The sequence below is a fragment of the Vitis riparia genome, chromosome 12, assembly GCF_004353265.1.
Source record: "Vitis riparia cultivar Riparia Gloire de Montpellier isolate 1030 chromosome 12, EGFV_Vit.rip_1.0, whole genome shotgun sequence".
Taxonomy (NCBI): Eukaryota; Viridiplantae; Streptophyta; class Magnoliopsida; order Vitales; family Vitaceae; genus Vitis; species Vitis riparia.
In genome coordinates this window covers 1001902-1018841 of record NC_048442.1, presented here as the reverse complement: position 1 = coordinate 1018841, position 16940 = coordinate 1001902, and the positions used below count along the sequence as shown (strand labels likewise).

Below are 16940 nucleotides of genomic sequence, written 5' to 3'. Positions count from 1 at the left end.
ACACTTGAAAGAGTTCATTTGCGATTTGGTCTCGGAACTGTTGCATGAATTCTTGATCAGATGCTGCAAAAAAACTGCTTGTAGTTGAGTTTTGATTTTGATTTGCGTTGTCACTTTCCAATTCCACTTCATTGTCATATTCAGAAAATAATTTATTCGCAACTGAGATTTGTCGAAGAAAATTGTGAATGGAGAAGCATGTCATGACAATTTTTGTTTGAGTAGTAAACGAATAAGGTGTCATTCTCTTCAATATTGGGAAACGCGCCTTAACAACACCCAAAGCACGTTCAATGATATTTTTTAATCTTGCATGGCATTAATTGAATATCTCCTCTTTTCCTATACCTTTACCACCACTACAAAAATCATTCAACCAATAGCGCACATTACAATATGGTGCCATAAAACCTCGAGTGTGTGTATGCTGCATCTACTAAATAATATTTTTCTAAAAAAAAAAAAAAAGAATTGAGTTTATTATTATAATGAATAAATACAAATTATATTAAATAAAATGAAAATAAAATATTTACCTGATGGGGGCATTGGAAAATTATGTTGTGGGTTACGAATAGTTTCTGTCAAGACTCTTGAATCATGAGTTGTCTCTTCCCATCCAACAACAACAAACTTAAATATCATGTCAAAATCACAAACTGCCATAACATTCCGAAAACATTCTCCTCTCTCACGACCTCGATAAGGTACTTGTTGATTAGTAGAAATGCATGCATGGATAAGAGTTTCAACAATTGCACCAACAACATCCTACATGGTAATAATTCTTTAAAATATAAATAATTATTTTTATATGAGAATAATATAAATATAATATGAATAATGAGAAATAAAAAATAATATACCTTAAAAATTTGTCTTAGCCGGCGATTGGAGATACCATTTGAACTATCATTGAATGATGGAGGAGTAATAATCTCTTTGAGAAATTCACCATGATCACTAAAACCTCATGGAAGTATTTGTGAATTGTTTGATTTGAATGTTGGAATCTATTCTTAATTAATTGATTCCGAATATTATGACTAATAGTCATAATAAACATGGTCATTTTCTCTTCAACATTCAAATGTTTACTATCAACAAGCCATCTTTTTTCTCGAAACATGTGACATAGATAAATAAATTCATGTTTTTCCATCCGCATTAGTTCATAACATATGCTAGATGAACCATCTAAAAGCTCTTGAATGAAAAGTGAACCTGTAAATGATGATATAGAGACTCGTTCCTTATTAATGGATGAGTCACTTAATAATTGGAGCAACAATACAACCAATCTTTTTTTAAAACTCTTGTCACTTCTAACTTTGTATCTTCATCTTCACTTGATGATGATGAACTTGAACTATTTGAGTGATAAGAATATTTATTATAAAAAAACAATAGTTATGAAATAAATGCATAGCAATATAATCAAATAGTTATAACAATGTATGAGTAACAAATATCTATAAAATGTAGAGAGAAAGTCTTATAATTGGAAAAGTTTAAATGTATCAAATATTCAAAACAAACAAATCAAATGTACCAAATTTAAATCATCATATAAGTCATATACCTAATGTATTCCATAAATCTAAAACAAATATTTAAAACGTTATTTTCGCAAGTTTTGAATCCATCCCATTCGCTCTTCATCACTTTCCATCTCCACCCACACCTCTCTATACTCTTTCTTCTTGCAAAATCCATTAATTGCTACATAGTATAATGGATCCTCATAAGTCAAGAGCTTCTTCAAAATCTTCATGCATTCTTTGACTGAGGGTCCTTCAAAATTCTCCAACACATTTATTATTCTATTCATTTCTTCTTGATTTTGCTCTTTCTTTCCTTTCTTCTGTTTTTTCTTAGAACCTTCTACTTCATCATTCGTATTTCTTGGCAAATTCTCATCTTCTTCTAAACTAATTGAAGTTTCGCTAGCCATAGATGTAGAATGTGTTGATGATTCCTCAACCCCAGAAGCTATCACTCCTCCAGAGCTCCAATTTTTAGACCCAATAGCTAACACTCCTCCAAACAATGCCTCTAATTCTTCCATATTTGCTAATGGTTTAAAACGGAATTGTTTAGCTTCTGGATATTTCTATTTTACAAGATAAACAACAAATTAGTCATGCATACATATATAAGACAATTAATTTTAAAATTCACTCAAATCCATAAAATAACTACCTGTAGATATTCTTCCCATTTTTCAGCTGGCCAATCAAAAGTTTTGGTTACAGAGTTGTAACCATGTCCTGTCATAGTCATCATTTTACTCCAAATGAGATATTGTCTTTTCATATAATCCCACTCATTCTTAAGTTGTTTTGAAGCAAAACGTTTTCCAAGTAACTTCTCCAACTCTTCAGCAATTCGAGGCCAAGCACTAGACTTTAAACCTCCACTTGATCTAAAGCCTTTGTTTGCCTCTTGAAGACAAAGATCAATAAAGTGTTTTCTTTGGATGGGGTCAGTCAAATTTGCCCTACTAATCTCAACATTTTGACTCATTCCTGTACAAAAACCAACCAACATTAATGATTAATTTTCAATTTTCAATTTTCAATTAGAGACAATAAATATATAGTTTGAATGATGGAAGAGTAGACAACAAATATCAATCAATTTACATGTAACCATTTTATGTAGAGAATGAATTCATCTAGCACAAGAAACATTAAAACCCAAATTATGCCAAGAATGATTTCATCTTATAAACATTAAAAATTGATCTCTAGGAAAAAAAAATTGCAAGAATCAACTATCTAGTATATTGGCATCAGAACCAATGCTTAGTATGAAAGCAAATTTCATGGAAAAATGTCTTACAATCAAAGTTCAATGCAAGTGTTCATATACCTTCACTAAATTATGCCCATGTGAAATGACCTAAAGCAATTCTAGTCTTGTTCAAAGGAGCAGGAACTGACTGTCTAAGGGGGAGAAATTGAAGGGGAAAAGCTAAAGCTAAACTAGTTTGGAGCCAAAATTTTCACACTAAAGGACTAATATTAACCTTCGTTCAGGTTTGCTAATCTTGTCTCAAACAGATTCTTATTGTGAATCCTAAACCCATGATATTCATATGTATAGAGTTGACAACCAATAAGTCCTTTTACTAGTTAAGAACTGATTAATTAACTACTTAGTCCAACTTTTTAAGTACTCCCTCAAATTAATTGAATTATCAATTGGTCCTTATAGTTAGCTAAAAAATACTAATTAGTCCCTTCTTCATTGTATCATTATTAATGTAAACTTACAATAAATTAATCACCTGTTAGCATGTTCTTCACTTTGTCCTACCTTCCAAACCTTATATTTTGAAGCACCTGCATTAATTTCACTCCAACTTCTCAACAATGGCAATGAAAACAACCCAGGTCTCTCACCAAGAGGATCTAGATAGTGCCACACTTCACTTTCAAGCTTAGATGACCTTTGTTTCTTACTTGTAACCTTGAGACTCTTTTCATCATAACTATCATCTCTCATCTTAGATTGGTTATGACAAATTTCAAAAGATTGTTTCTTTTCTTCAACAACTACAAATAAATAAAAAGATGCTTGATTAAACTTGTACTTGAATCTATGAACTAGAAAAATGGTCAAAATCAAATTAGAAAATATATATATAAGAGAATTTCAAATTTTAAGCATTTATAAATAAAGAAAATTTTTAAAATATATATATATTCTAATGCATGCCATGTGGTCCAATGTCTAAGAGAAAAAGACTTCATGTGGTCCTATCACGAGGATTTTTGGCAGATATAAATGCACATACACAAATGTATACACATATTTACATATATCTACAACAAATTACATGATCAGGGATAAAATTCTTTGTCTCTCACAATATTTCTTTTGTGGCCAAAAGGCTTTCTTGACAAAAATTTCGTCTAGACAATTGTCTCCACAACCATGTCACCCTATAGTTTTTGAGACGAATAATTACATTTTGTTAGGAAAACGTATCTATGATGAAATGAAATCTCATGGCCAAAACTATTTGGCAACAAGAGTTTTTTGCGGCGTAAAGTAAGATGTTTTGTTAGAAATTAAATTTTCAAATATCTAATATACTATTTAGTGACATAAGATTTCATTAGACAACGAAATTACTTCATCTCTAAGTGTTACTTTATACATTAGGAGATGAAATATTTTCATCTTCATCATGTTAATACAGAGTTTCTACAACAAACTAATTTTATCTCAAAATATTTCCACTTACATTTAGGGAGGATATGTTTTCGTTTCAAAATATTGACACATAGTTTCAATAACAAATAAATCTTGTCTAAATGTTTTCATTACAATTGGAGACAACATTATTTTATCTTTAAAACTAATCATGTTTAGGCAATGAAATAGGTTTATCTCTAAATGTTTTTATTCATATTAGGATATGAAATAATGAAACAAATTTCTTATTTATACTAATTTGAGGATGAAATAATTTCCTCCCTAAATATAATATTATTATTAATTTTTAAACTTTTAGATAATCCTATTGAAACATTTATAAACCTATATGATATTCAACATTTTCAAATATAAGATGATATTATACAAAATGAAGAATTTAATAATGTAAAATACAATAACCTATAGAAAATAAGTAATAACAAAACATTTGTTTTATCAATGCACACCATACTCGCAAATAACATTCTCTATGCTATTTGAATATTATCTAAAATAAAAATGACTAACATATAATAGTAAACCACATAATAATGTCAACTTGATAGTGAAGGTAGTGGTTGGGAAGCTAAATCAATCTGCTTATGCTCTCATCCAAATCAATGACCTCCCAGGACTCAAGGGCTTCGAGATTGCAAATGTAAAACATAAGATGTTATTTGGTAATCTGATCATGATTTGCAGGCAAAGGTTGTGCTTTTTAGCCTAGCTCAAAAATCATGGATTTAGGGTCCATAAAATTTAAATCCAATGGCACAAAAGCAAAACGACCCCTAGACCAAATCCAGAAAACACAAGGAGCAAAAAAAAAAAAAAAACAATTTTTTTGGTTTTCCTTTGGGGTTTTGCATGGATTTTCTCGGAAATCAAACCAGGATGAATTTTCCCGGAAATCGAATGGGGTATAGATTTTCTTGGGAATCAAACGGGGGTTGCAAAAAAATAAAAAATAATAACATGATTAGATTAGTACCTGCGAGGATTGAGAGAGGCAGAGGAAAATAGGGCCTTTTTAGGGATTCTCTCATCTGGAGGGCAACTTCAAAAAATGGCTTCTTGATGCCCGAGTGAGAGAAGTAGGTGGCTTAGTAGAGATAAAAAATCATTCACCCAAATGATTGGTAGCTTTAGTCTTTAAGGATACAAAGTAAATTTGATCAAACTTGTTAGTTCCTATTCATAAATTTGCACCTATATATGAAAGTAGGTTTTAAAATGTTTACAACAAATAAGTTAAAATGCCTTGGGACTAGAACTTCAACTTGAAAGCTGATATGCTTTAAATCCTAAAAATATCAATGTGACATCCAAGCCCAAGCTGAAGAAAGCACTTCAACTCAACACTTCCATAAATATTGTGAAACCCGCTAAGAACAAGGATTCATTCAAACACACAAGATGCTTAAAACCCCACCAACAGGTTATCTCCAAAAATGAAAAGAGCACCAATTACACTTACGATACTCTTGCCATCTATTTGGAAATCAACACTGATAAAAAAATTTCACACATGGTAGAATCAAAAAAGTCAAAACATCAAGGAAACCACAACAAACTAATATTTTCATAACTTAGATACTGCTCTAAAGGGAACTCATACTGCAGTACTAAGATAAAGACCATTCAGACTCCTGTCCACTTAATAATTCATATGATAGCTAGTAGTAGTTCAAGTGAGGAAAACATAGGAAAAACTAACAAGTAAGAAGCAATCACTTAAGCTAAGACTCACTGGAGAACTTCTTGGCCTTCTCATCTTCTGATATCTTCGACCGCACCAAACTATCCCTCATATCCTTACCAAACACCGACATGGGCAAAGCATCATCGGAATCCACCGGCCTGAGCCTCAAACTATCCTTCGAAGCCGACAATGACGGCACCTCTGTTTTCCCCTTGGTCTGGCCGCCCTCAGTCGAGGATGAAGACTGCAGCTGCTTCAAGCGCTTCCGAAGAGCGTCGAAAGAGAGCCTATCCTTGATCTCCTGCTGCTTAAAGCGCTCCCGAATAGCGTCGAAAGAGAGCCTATCCTTGATCTCCTGCTGCTTAAAGCTCCTCTCCCGCTGATTCAAGCTCTCCCGAATAGCGTCGGAAGAGAGCTTCCCCTCGGGGGAAACTTCGAGTTCTTGAAAGGAAATAGGGGATGGTAGCCTCAAACTATCCTTCGAAGCCGACAATGACGGCACCTCTGTTTTCCCCTTGGTCTGGCCGCCCTCAGTCGAGGATGAAGACAGCAGCTGCTTCAAGCGCTCCCGAATAGCGTCGAAAGAGGGCTTCCCCTCGGGGGAAACTTCGAGTTCTTGAAAGGAAATAGGGGATGGTGGTGAGGCTAGCTTAGAGTTGTTGTTGTCGGCATCATTGGAGGTTGAGGAAGACGAGAAGACGCGGTGGATGAAGCTAGGTTTTCGGCTTAGGTTTCTGGGTGCTATTTGCAGAGCCCTCGATGCCATTGGATCGATCGGTTTCTGGGGCAAAGGTTGTGTTTTTCAGCCTGGCTCAAAAATCGTGGATTTAGGGTTCGTGAAATTTAAATCCAATGGCACAAAAGCAAAGAGACCCTAGAACAGATCCAGACAACACAGGGAGCCAAAAAAAAAAAAAGCAATTTTTTTGGTTTTCCTTGGGAGTTTTGCATGGATTTTCTCGGAAATCAAACGAGGATGAATTTTCCCGGAAATCAAATGGGGGATGGATTTTCTTGGGAATCAATCAGGGGTTGCAAAAAAATAAAATAATAACATGATTAGATTAGTACCAGCGAGGATTGAGAGTGGCAGAGGAAAACAGGGCCTTTCTAGGGATTCTCTCGTCTGGAGGGCAGCTTCAGAAAGGGCTTCTTGATGCCCGAGTGAGAGAAATGGGTGGCCTTTTGATTTTTAGCTATAGAGAAAAAAAAAAAGAACAAATTATGATAACAATTTTCCTCTCTCTATATAAATAATTATTAATTATCCATCTTTATTTTGATTAAATCACTACCATTTAAATTAAATTAAAATTAATTTAATACGATAAATTATTAATAATTTTAATTATTTAAATAAATTAATATTAATAGAAAAAATTGGTACCACATATTTTTAATAAAATTTTAGAAATTAAATCTCATATAAAATATTTTATATAAATTAATTTAATTTTTCATCTAAAATGTAATAAAACATGTTTTAATAAAAGTATTTTAAAAATTTTTAAATAAACATTGTCTTCAACAAGATGAGTTCCCTTTATTTAAAAATATGATGAAACCACGTTGATCTTCATTTTGATATCAAAGACTATTGCAATGTGATATGTATTATATTTATATACAAATTATTTTTATTCAATAAATTATATATTTCTTAATTCAATTTTAACTTTATACACTTTCAAAATTCATATTTATAATTCTTAAAATTCATATATCGAATCTACGATGTTTTTCTTTTTTATCATATCTATGTCAATTATACTTACAAAATAACTTTAAAATGTGTATTCTTATTTATTTTATCTTTTTTTTTTTAGTTTTTTCAAGCATTCTTATGAATTTTAAATAATTTTCAAAAAATATCATCTAATATTTCCGATATATCCGTAAAATGGAAATACTAATATTTCCGTAATTACCGATAATTTCCGATATATCGGTAAATGGAAATACTAATATTTCCGTAATTACCGATAATTTCATTCTTGATTCTAATATATATATATATATATAATATATATATATATATATATATATATTAAAATTTAAATATAATAACAATTGTCATTATTTTATTTAAATTTTAATACTATATATATTTATATTTATATTAATATTATAATAATGACAATATCACATTATTTATAAATAATATTTACTTTCTTTAATAATAATTGTGTTGTTTCATGAATATTAAAGTATCATGAAACTTTCTAAAAAAAACAAATAAATCATGTTAAGTATTCAATAGTATAAATAAATTTAAAAATGATAAATTCATTTTGAAAATGGAAAATGCATTTTAATGGGGATGAAATAGTTTTGTCTCCAATATTGAGTTTTTACAATAAAACAATTTCCTGCCTAATACTTTTCTTTGTTCCTTCATCTACTGGTATTAGGACAATATTTTTGCCTCCCATTGTTAAGATTTTTCTCTCCAAAACTATTTACAACAACATAATTTTGTTACTCATAATTTGCCTTTTGGGATGACACTAGGTTTTTGTCTCCCAATATATTTTGCACCATGAAATATTTTATTGTTAAAAATTATGATGTCGTCACAAATAATTTGGCCTCATTTCACATACAATTAAAACTTTAAACATAAATTTTCGTAACAAACTCAAATTTGTCTCCCAATATCATCTTAAGAGATCAAATTATATTCATGGCTGAAGGTGAAATTTCTTGTAGTAATGTGCATATTCAATGAAAGGAGTTTAAAAATATTTAGAACCAGATAAATTTCTATAAGATGACTTCCTATATCACCCATGCATATTTTCAAGAGTATACTTTTACACTTTCTTCATATTATGATTTAAAACAATCATTTTTATTTTTATTTTTTTGCAAAATGTATATTTTGATTGAAAATCTAATTTACTAATTATAAAACATTTAATTATCAAATGTATCAACAGAATCATTACATTTTTTTTTCTAATTTTAACCAAAATCAATTTTTCAAACACTCATAAACTAGAAATAAATTTCATTACCTTCAAAATTATCCTTTGGATATTCCTTAGGCCCATGAATAACATTGCTTGATCTTTGCATTCTTCTACCTTCCAAACCTTATATTTTAAAGTATAAGGTTAACATCGCTCCAAATTTTAAGCATAGGCAATGAAAAAGGCCTTGCACTTTCACCAAGAGGACCTTGGCACTGCCATGCTTCACATCTAGGCCCAATCTTTGTTGTTTCTTTCTTATTTTCATCCTTGTGATCCTATTTGTTGTAATTTTTATTTAAGTCAATATATTGAGCTCCTAATGGCTCTTGCTTTTTAGGAGAAAAATAAGGCCTCATTTCACATAGATTTATTTGAAGACTTACATCAAATCGATCCATGGGAGTATGAGTCTAAATTGCTAAAGTTGCTTCCAAGATTATGAACTAGATTACAAACTAAAAATAAATAAATAAATCAAAAAGCATAAACTAATTAAAGAAAAAACATGTAGAACACTTTTGTTAATAGATGACTCAAATTCTACCTTCTTAGTCTTTTAATAACTCCTCCTATAGGGGAGTCCGTGCTAGAACTCAAACCTCCTAATAATTACTTACCATCTTTATTATTCACAATTTTAATTTTGCAAAAGAATTCTTCAGCTTTTATAGGATCAACCCTTTTTTAGAATCTTGTTCAGGTTTTACCATGAATCCTGTTAAGCTTTTTCAAAAAATTTTGTTCAAGTTTTGCAAGGAATTTTATTAAGCTCTTTCAAGTAGTCTTGTTCAACTTTTGCAAGGAATCTTATTCAACTTTCATAGAGAATTCAACTTTTATAAGGGATCTTTCAACTTTTGTAAGAAATTTTATTTAGCTTTTGCAAGGAATTTTCATCTCTTTTTAAGAAATCTTGTTTAATTTTTCATTAGAGTATAAGTTTGTTAGGTGGTCCCCTTCAAAATCTTCATTGTCTTAATAGCAACGAATGCAACATGTCTATAATTGAATAAGCACTCTATGAATATCATAGTCATAAAATGTGATTAACTAGCAAAATTCATTTTATTTGTTTTTTAAAGACTAGAGATTTTCAATGGGTAAGAAGCAATGCCTTTTTCATCAATATGGCTATGATCCAATAAGGTCCTTACTATTATTCATTAAGGCTCAAGATGAAGATAACCTCTCACAAGATGGTGCTTCCATTAGAAACACCAATCTTGGACCGAAAGAATAAAAGCGGGATTTGAGCAACAGTTTGGTGAATATCAACAAGTTAATTTTGGGTTGACATTTGAGCAACTTGAAGAGAGTCTATAATTACTTTTTTAGCATGAAATGGTAGTCAAGAGCAATATGTTTCATTTTTAAATGAAATACGTAATATATATGCACACATACACGTAACACCAATGTTGTCCAAAAGTAGATGTGGTGGCTTAGGAAGAGAAATATGCAACTCAAAAAGAAGATTAGTAACCTAAGTTATTTCATTCGCCACCTAAGCAATAGAATTATACTTGGCTTTAATAGAAGAGAGAGCAATGGTTCTTTACTTTTTAAAGGACCAAAAAATTGCATTGCCTCCAAGAAAAAGAACATTCACTAAAATGGAAGTGCAATCAACACAACTACCTACCCAATTAGCATATGAGTAGGCAATTAAGTTTAATGATTGTGAACAATGAAGAAAAAGAACATAGTCCAAGTTGTTTTTGAGGTACTGCATGAAACATTTGGCTGCAATTCAGTGAGTTTAACTTGGAGCATGCATGTATTGAGCCAGTTTGTTTACAACACAAGCCATATCAGATTGAGATATGGAGAAATATTATAGGCTTCCAATTAGATTGTGGTACGAAGAGGCCTCAACTTGTGGAGATCCATCATTATGAATAAGCTAAGTAGTACAACTAAGTGGAGTGATAGGAGATTTGATACCTTCCATATGAAATCTTATGAGGAAGTCTCATTCATATTTTGGTTGAGAGATGAATAGTCCATTTGCTAAGGGAGTGACCTCCACACCCAAGAAAAAGTGAAGATGTCCAAGGTCTTTGATTGAGAACCAATTGGAAAGGATGGTAATAATATGGCAAATAAACAATAAGGAGTTTCCTATAATTCATAAGTCATCCACATACAATAAAAAGTAAATAAGAATGGATCAAGTTGTGAGAATGAATAAGCATAGAATAATCGACACAAGAGTTCAAAAAGCCTAAAGATAGAACAAAAGTCTTAAGATCAATGAACCAAGCCTGAGGTGCTTCCTTCAGGCCATAGTTGGATTTGTGCAAACTACAAACATGATGGACTCATTGAGGAAGTTAGGTGGTTATGACATAAAAGCTTCTTCATGGAGATGCCTATGGAGGTGTTCAACATCTAGTTGATGCACTTGCCATCCACAAGATAGAGCAATAGAAAATGGAGTTGTGGGATTGAATAAACAGAGAAGAATTAAAGTAAGAGTTCAAAAAGCCTAAAGATAGAATAAAGGTCTTAAGCTCGATGAACCAAGCCCAAGGTGCTTGTTTTAGGTCGTAGTTGGATTTGTGCAAACCATAAATATGAGGGGCTTTTCGAGGAAGCTAGGTGGTTGTGACATAAAAACTTCTTCATAGAGATGTCTATGGAGGAATGTGTTGTTTAACATCTAGTTGATGCACTTGCCATCCACGAGATAAAGTAATAGAGAGAGCAGTTTGAATGGTTGTAGGCTTGACCATAGGACCAAATGTCTCATAATAATCAAGGCTAAGTCATTGATGAAATCCCTTAGTCACAAGGCCAACCTTATATCAAGCAATGCTACCATCAAGATTACGCTTTATCCTAAAGACCCATTTACAATCAATAATATTTTGTCAAGGTTCATGAGGGACCAACTCCCAAATATTATTTGAGACAAAAGCCTAAACTTCTCACTCATGGCATCTCTTCATTTGTTTTGTCTAAGGCTTGGGTTGAAGTAATGGGTTCAAGGCTGAAGGGAAAGGATGTTTGGTGGCAACGAGGTTAAAATATTATATCTTGGGTTTAAGGATGTTATTTTTTTATTGAGTTTGCATGGGATGGTAGAGAAGTGGGTTGGTGATAGAAAGGAGAGCAACGATAGAGGGTTCACTACTTGGGATGGAGCTTCGTAGTGCTTCTGTTGTATCAATGGAAGCTTTAATGTAAACAAGATTAATTCAAAAACACGAAGATAAAACAATCACATAAAGGTACACGAAGTTTTAACATAGTTCAGCCCATCATACCTACATCCACAAATGAGAGAGAATCATTTTAATATACTATAGAGTATTATAGAGGGTATAATCAAATATAATTATTGGGTTCTCAAAACATCCCATGTTTTTCCACATCTTACACCCACACCCTTATCCACAAGCCCCCTCACTCCCCAAGGTATCTCCTGATTGTCCTCACATCTATATCTATTTTATATAGTCTTTACAAACACATTTTTTATCTTATTAACTTTTTCCCTAATAACCTAAAATATTTATAGAGATATTCTTAATAATTTTCTTTATTTTATAAAGAAATCTAATATTACAATGACATGATTATAAAAAATATTTTATATAAATATTCTCTATAAAAAGGAATCTATAATTATTATTTTATTAGGAATTTGGTACACTTTCCAACGGTTTCATTAGTGGTTGAGGGGAGAAATTCACGGGATGAAGATGATGTGAATGGAGAGGTGGGGTCAGTAGGTGAGTATGACACGGAGTGACCGATAGAATGGGAGACTTTGGTGATCACGGGAATCCCGGGATGTAGAGTCAGCTAGAATGGATGCACAGCTTGCTTGTGGGACTGGTTGGTAGGATAAATGAGGAAAATGGGACTGGTTGGTAGGATCAGTAGGAAAATATACAGTGGAGGTGGTATTGTACATAGTCGGTAGCATTGACTGAGAATGGAGCATTCAAAATGGGAATAGTACAAGAAGGCCAAAGTCGGAAGTTCGAGATCAAAAGTAGGTGGATGCCAAAGCGGTAATTCAATCGTCTGAGAGAAAGTAGTAGCCCCACCCCCATCGGTCATCCCTTCCGGTGCTAGTGAGGGATGGATCCCAAGAGGAGAAAGACACAAGACTCCGCAGAGAATGCTGATTCCAGTGCTGCGGATACTGGGAATTCTCGTGTGGCAGAGTCGAAAGCCACTGATTCGAAGGCCAAGCCTGTGGAACTCAATGCGGAGCCGAAAAGAGTAATTTCATCTTCCGAAAATGGCGCTCTTCTCCACATACCCAAAGCGTAAGTGCAGTCTTCCCTCTTGTGTTACTTCATAGTATCACGATTATTATTAGGACTTCGATTTTTGGTCATGGATCTAATTTATCTGAATTTGGATTCCGCTGGACTGATCAGAATGGAAAAAGGCGAAATCACTCTGAAAAGTTTATATAAGCAGCAAGAGCCTCGCCTGAAGCAGCTGAGCAAAGGCGTCCTAGTCTGCCGGTGCAGAGCATGTATGTATTTTGATCATAAACTGTTAGATCCATGTGGTGTAGTAATGCTAGGGGACCATCACAAGTGATGATGACTAATAATATTTCAAAATGATCCATTTGATTGACTTGGGTCTCCCTCGAATTGGAGCAAAGATGGACATAGCATGCATATATGGGTATGGGTGGTTGTCAAAGTGAGTCTAAGTATGAGTGTTATTAAAATGAACTGAAAGTCACTAAGAGACATTTTGTAATAATTTAGAACGTGTTTTAACATTTTTCATACCTTAAAGATAAAATTTTCAAGTATTAGAAAGATTAAAATACTTTATAAATATTGTCAATACACTCTAAGAGCCCCTTGACATTATTCTAAAAAATGTTTTTAATATTTCTAATATTTGAAATTTTTTATCATTTAATGTTAAAAATACTAGAAACGCTTTTTAAAAGCACTCTCAAACGCACTCTAATATTTGTAAGTGTGAACCAATGGGTACAGATGTTCATAAATAGAGACCAATGGTTATGAGAATTTCCTTATTCATTTATTTTGTAGGAATAAATGACTTGATAATGAAATGGGTGAAAGAAAAGAAAAGAAAGAAAATCAAAGATGAAGAAAGAGAATGTGAATAAGGATCAATAAATTGCGGATTATAACCTATGAACAGAAAAAACTTGTAGTAGACAATTGAATCAAACTCAAAGGAAATCAATAAAAGGAAAGACCAGGGTTTTTTGAATCATAAAAAAGGAGGTGAAATTCACTCTGATACAAGCTCAATTAGATCTCACTAGCTATTTAGTGAGAAACCAAAGGATTCAATTTGTCATATATGAATGCAGCAACCAGGAAATTTCTTTCTCTATATATATAGAGGTCCATTTTAGAGCCAAGACCACCAAAACCATTGTCTAGGACACTTGGGACTCTCCAGATTATGCCTTTAGAAGATTCGAATGAACTTTAGTTGCGTACTACATGTGTCACCCCCAAAAAAATCTATCTTTGAAAACTTTTAACACAAAAAAAAAAAAAAAAAGGAAGTTATGTTATCAACTTCATTTTAGAATCACTTTAACACACAAATTGGTTTGATATTGTCAAAGACAAACGCCATTGTGGGACTTGCGAAGAATTCAACTAGCATAATCCTCTGAAATTCCCTTCTGAGCTCATCCTAATGGTTTTATTTTGTTTTCTTATCATTTCTGTAGATACCACAGAGTCGAGGAGTTGAACAGAAAGAAAGATATTGTGTGTCTTATCTTATCATATCCTCCTATGAATTCCATGAACAAAGAGAGACACAAGAACTGGGTTCGGGATGTTTTGTGGATGAATCACAAAGTGAGGGAATGGAAAATATTTTCAAGCAAGAAAAATAAGGTTTTCGATTCAGACATATTTGAAATCCATGCACTGCTGGATCACAAGTTCGATGATATTGAAGCTTATGTTCCACCACTGATCATTAAGAAGATGTGTAAGAAAACTTGGCCAGTAACACAGCCTGATGAAAAAGTACGTAATTTGGCTGTTAATTTTGCTACTCGCCAAATTCTAGAAGAAATAGAAAATCCTGAGGTCCTGAGGATTAGGATTTCAGGAAGAAATGGTATAAGAGTAACATCAGCAGTGAAAGATCTACCACAGATACGGCAAAGGTTTAATATCGTGATTCAGGTTGATGCCTCATTATATCCGAATATCAGAGGTATTGAAGAGAATATCGCAACACAATTAGGCTTCTCATTGAACATACATATGTTAAATAAATTCTTGAAAACCACAAGCTTCTTAATCTTTCTGGATGACATTAATGAAAGGATCGATCTGTATGAAGTGGGGAGTGAGTGGTGGAACTCAGAGAACATTCAAAAAATAGTTTGCACGACTAGATCCCAGAAAGTTTGTCAAAGAATGGCAGTGGATCGAGAAATCAGGTTGGATGATCATCTGTTATCCTGGGAATTATTTTGTAGGAATGTTGGCAACATTGTGCATTCTTCAGGTTTCCAACACAGAGCCACAGATGTGGTTCAAAAGAGTTCTGGCCATCTACTTGCCGTTGTTCTAATGGCAAGAGCTTTGAATATGGTCTTCAACGTTAGCAACTGGGAACATGCATCTTATTTGCTAAGCTTGCCGCATAGATCTCAGATGGAAGATAGAGTTTTGTATAATGCACTAGCATTCATTATGGGGCGGTGTTCAGGTTCAGCACATGAATGTGTAAAATACTGTGCATTTTACATGGAGAGGGAAGGGGCGAACAAATTAGATTTGATTCAGGAGTGGATCAGACATGCGTTAATCAGCACATTTGATGAAGGACTAAAGATGGTTCGAGGCCTTGTCAATGCCTTCTTGTTAGAGAGTTCTCAGAATGGATATTCCGTCCGAATGCGAGATGAAATCCATGAGGTGTTAGTAAATTCACAATTTCTTTTGCAAGGTGGAAAGGGTCTTGCTAAGGCACCAACAGATGAGGCATGGGAGGAAGCCACGGAAATCCATTTGATGAATAATAAATTTTCTGAGCTGCCAAGGGGTCCAAATTGTCCCCAACTCTCTGCATTGTTCTTACAAAAGAACCCTTTTTTGCGAGTTATTCCTCCATCGTTCTTTCAACGTATGCCTATGCTCCAAATCCTAGACTTGTCCCATACTAAAATAAGATCTTTACCACAATCTCTTTATGGGTTGTCGCAACTGCAAAGACTCTTTCTGAGAGGCTGTAAACTCTTCATGGAGTTGCCACCTGAAGTTGGAGAACTCAGTAATCTTAAGGTGCTTGATCTCGAGGGGACTGAAATCATAAGGCTACCTATGGATGTTGGAAAATTGACAAATTTAACCTGCTTGAAAATGTCATTTATGGGGATAATGACAACAAAAAGATAACCAATACTCAAACAGAATAATTCCTCAGAGTGTGATGTCCAATCTATTCAATTGGAAGAATTAATCATAGATGTGAATCCCGATGATAAGCAATGGAATGCCAATGTGAAAGATATTGTAGAGGAAGTGTGCAGCTTAAACCGGTTGGAGGCTCTTCAACTTTACTTTCCAGAAGTTTCACTTTTGAATAACTTGATGGATGGATCATCAATAAACCTCCCAGGAATGCACTTTAGATTTACTGTTGGTAACCATATGAAGCGCATAATATCTTGACTACCACTTGAAGCTGCAGTTAAATTTGAAGAACAAGAAAGATGCTTGAAATATGTGAATGGTGAAGGTGTCCCAACTGAAATTAAGGAGCTACTCCAGCTTGCTACTGCATTGTTCCTGGATCGCCATTTAACTGCCACAAGTTTATCTGAGTTTGGGATTAAAATATGGGGAATCAAAATTTTGTGTACTAGGTGAATGTGCTAAGATTCAAACCATTATAGATGCATATGATGGAGGAGATGTTGTACTTGGATCACTAGAGTACTTGAATCTTCATTATATGAAGAATTTAAGGAGCATTTGGAAGGGGCCACTTATATTGGGTTCCCTATCACATCTAAAAGCTTTGGTGTTGTATACATGCCCCCAATTGACTACCATTTT

At 33.3% G+C, this 16940-nt stretch overlaps 2 protein-coding genes across 3 annotated transcripts; one reads left to right on the top strand and one right to left on the bottom strand.

Moving 5' to 3' along the window:
• Window positions 1–1456: 1456 nt before the first annotated feature.
• Window positions 1457–6774, bottom strand: LOC117925866 (L10-interacting MYB domain-containing protein-like). 2 transcript variants are annotated; one of them, XM_034844975.1, is made up of 4 exons: window positions 6379–6774; window positions 5960–6075; window positions 2203–2528; window positions 1457–2113 (listed from the first exon to the last, which is right to left on the bottom strand). In XM_034844975.1, the coding sequence occupies exons 1-4, from the start codon at window positions 6675–6677 to the stop codon at window positions 1622–1624; spliced, it is 1233 nt and encodes a 410-aa protein (XP_034700866.1). In that variant the 5' UTR covers window positions 6678–6774; the 3' UTR covers window positions 1457–1621. The 2 variants fall into 2 exon arrangements, with proteins under 2 accessions (XP_034700866.1, XP_034700865.1); XM_034844974.1 differs by having other exon boundaries at window positions 1459–2113; window positions 5960–6774.
• A 6506-nt stretch (window positions 6775–13280) lies between these two features.
• On the top strand, window positions 13281–16277 carry LOC117926783 (probable disease resistance protein At4g27220). The gene is made up of 2 exons (XM_034846076.1): window positions 13281–13384; window positions 14588–16277. The coding sequence occupies exon 2, from the start codon at window positions 14655–14657 to the stop codon at window positions 16275–16277; it is 1623 nt and encodes a 540-aa protein (XP_034701967.1). The 5' UTR covers window positions 13281–13384; window positions 14588–14654.
• The last annotated feature ends 663 nt before the right edge of the window (window positions 16278–16940 follow it).

Bases quoted from the DNA above. Each gene is read 5' to 3' on its own strand.
- LOC117926783 (XM_034846076.1), top strand. From the start codon at position 14,655: ATGAATTCCATGAACAAAGAGAGACACAAGAACTGGGTTCGGGATGTT.
- LOC117925866 (XM_034844974.1), bottom strand. From the start codon at position 6,677: ATGGCATCGAGGGCTCTGCAAATAGCACCCAGAAACCTAAGCCGAAAA. The intron at 2,529-5,959 runs GTGAGTCTTAGC...GTTTTTGTACAG, and splicing joins GAAGGCCAAGAAGTTCTCCA to GAATGAGTCAAAATGTTGAG. The intron at 2,114-2,202 runs GTAGTTATTTTA...CTTGTAAAATAG, and splicing joins AATGGGAAGAATATCTACAG to AAATATCCAGAAGCTAAACA.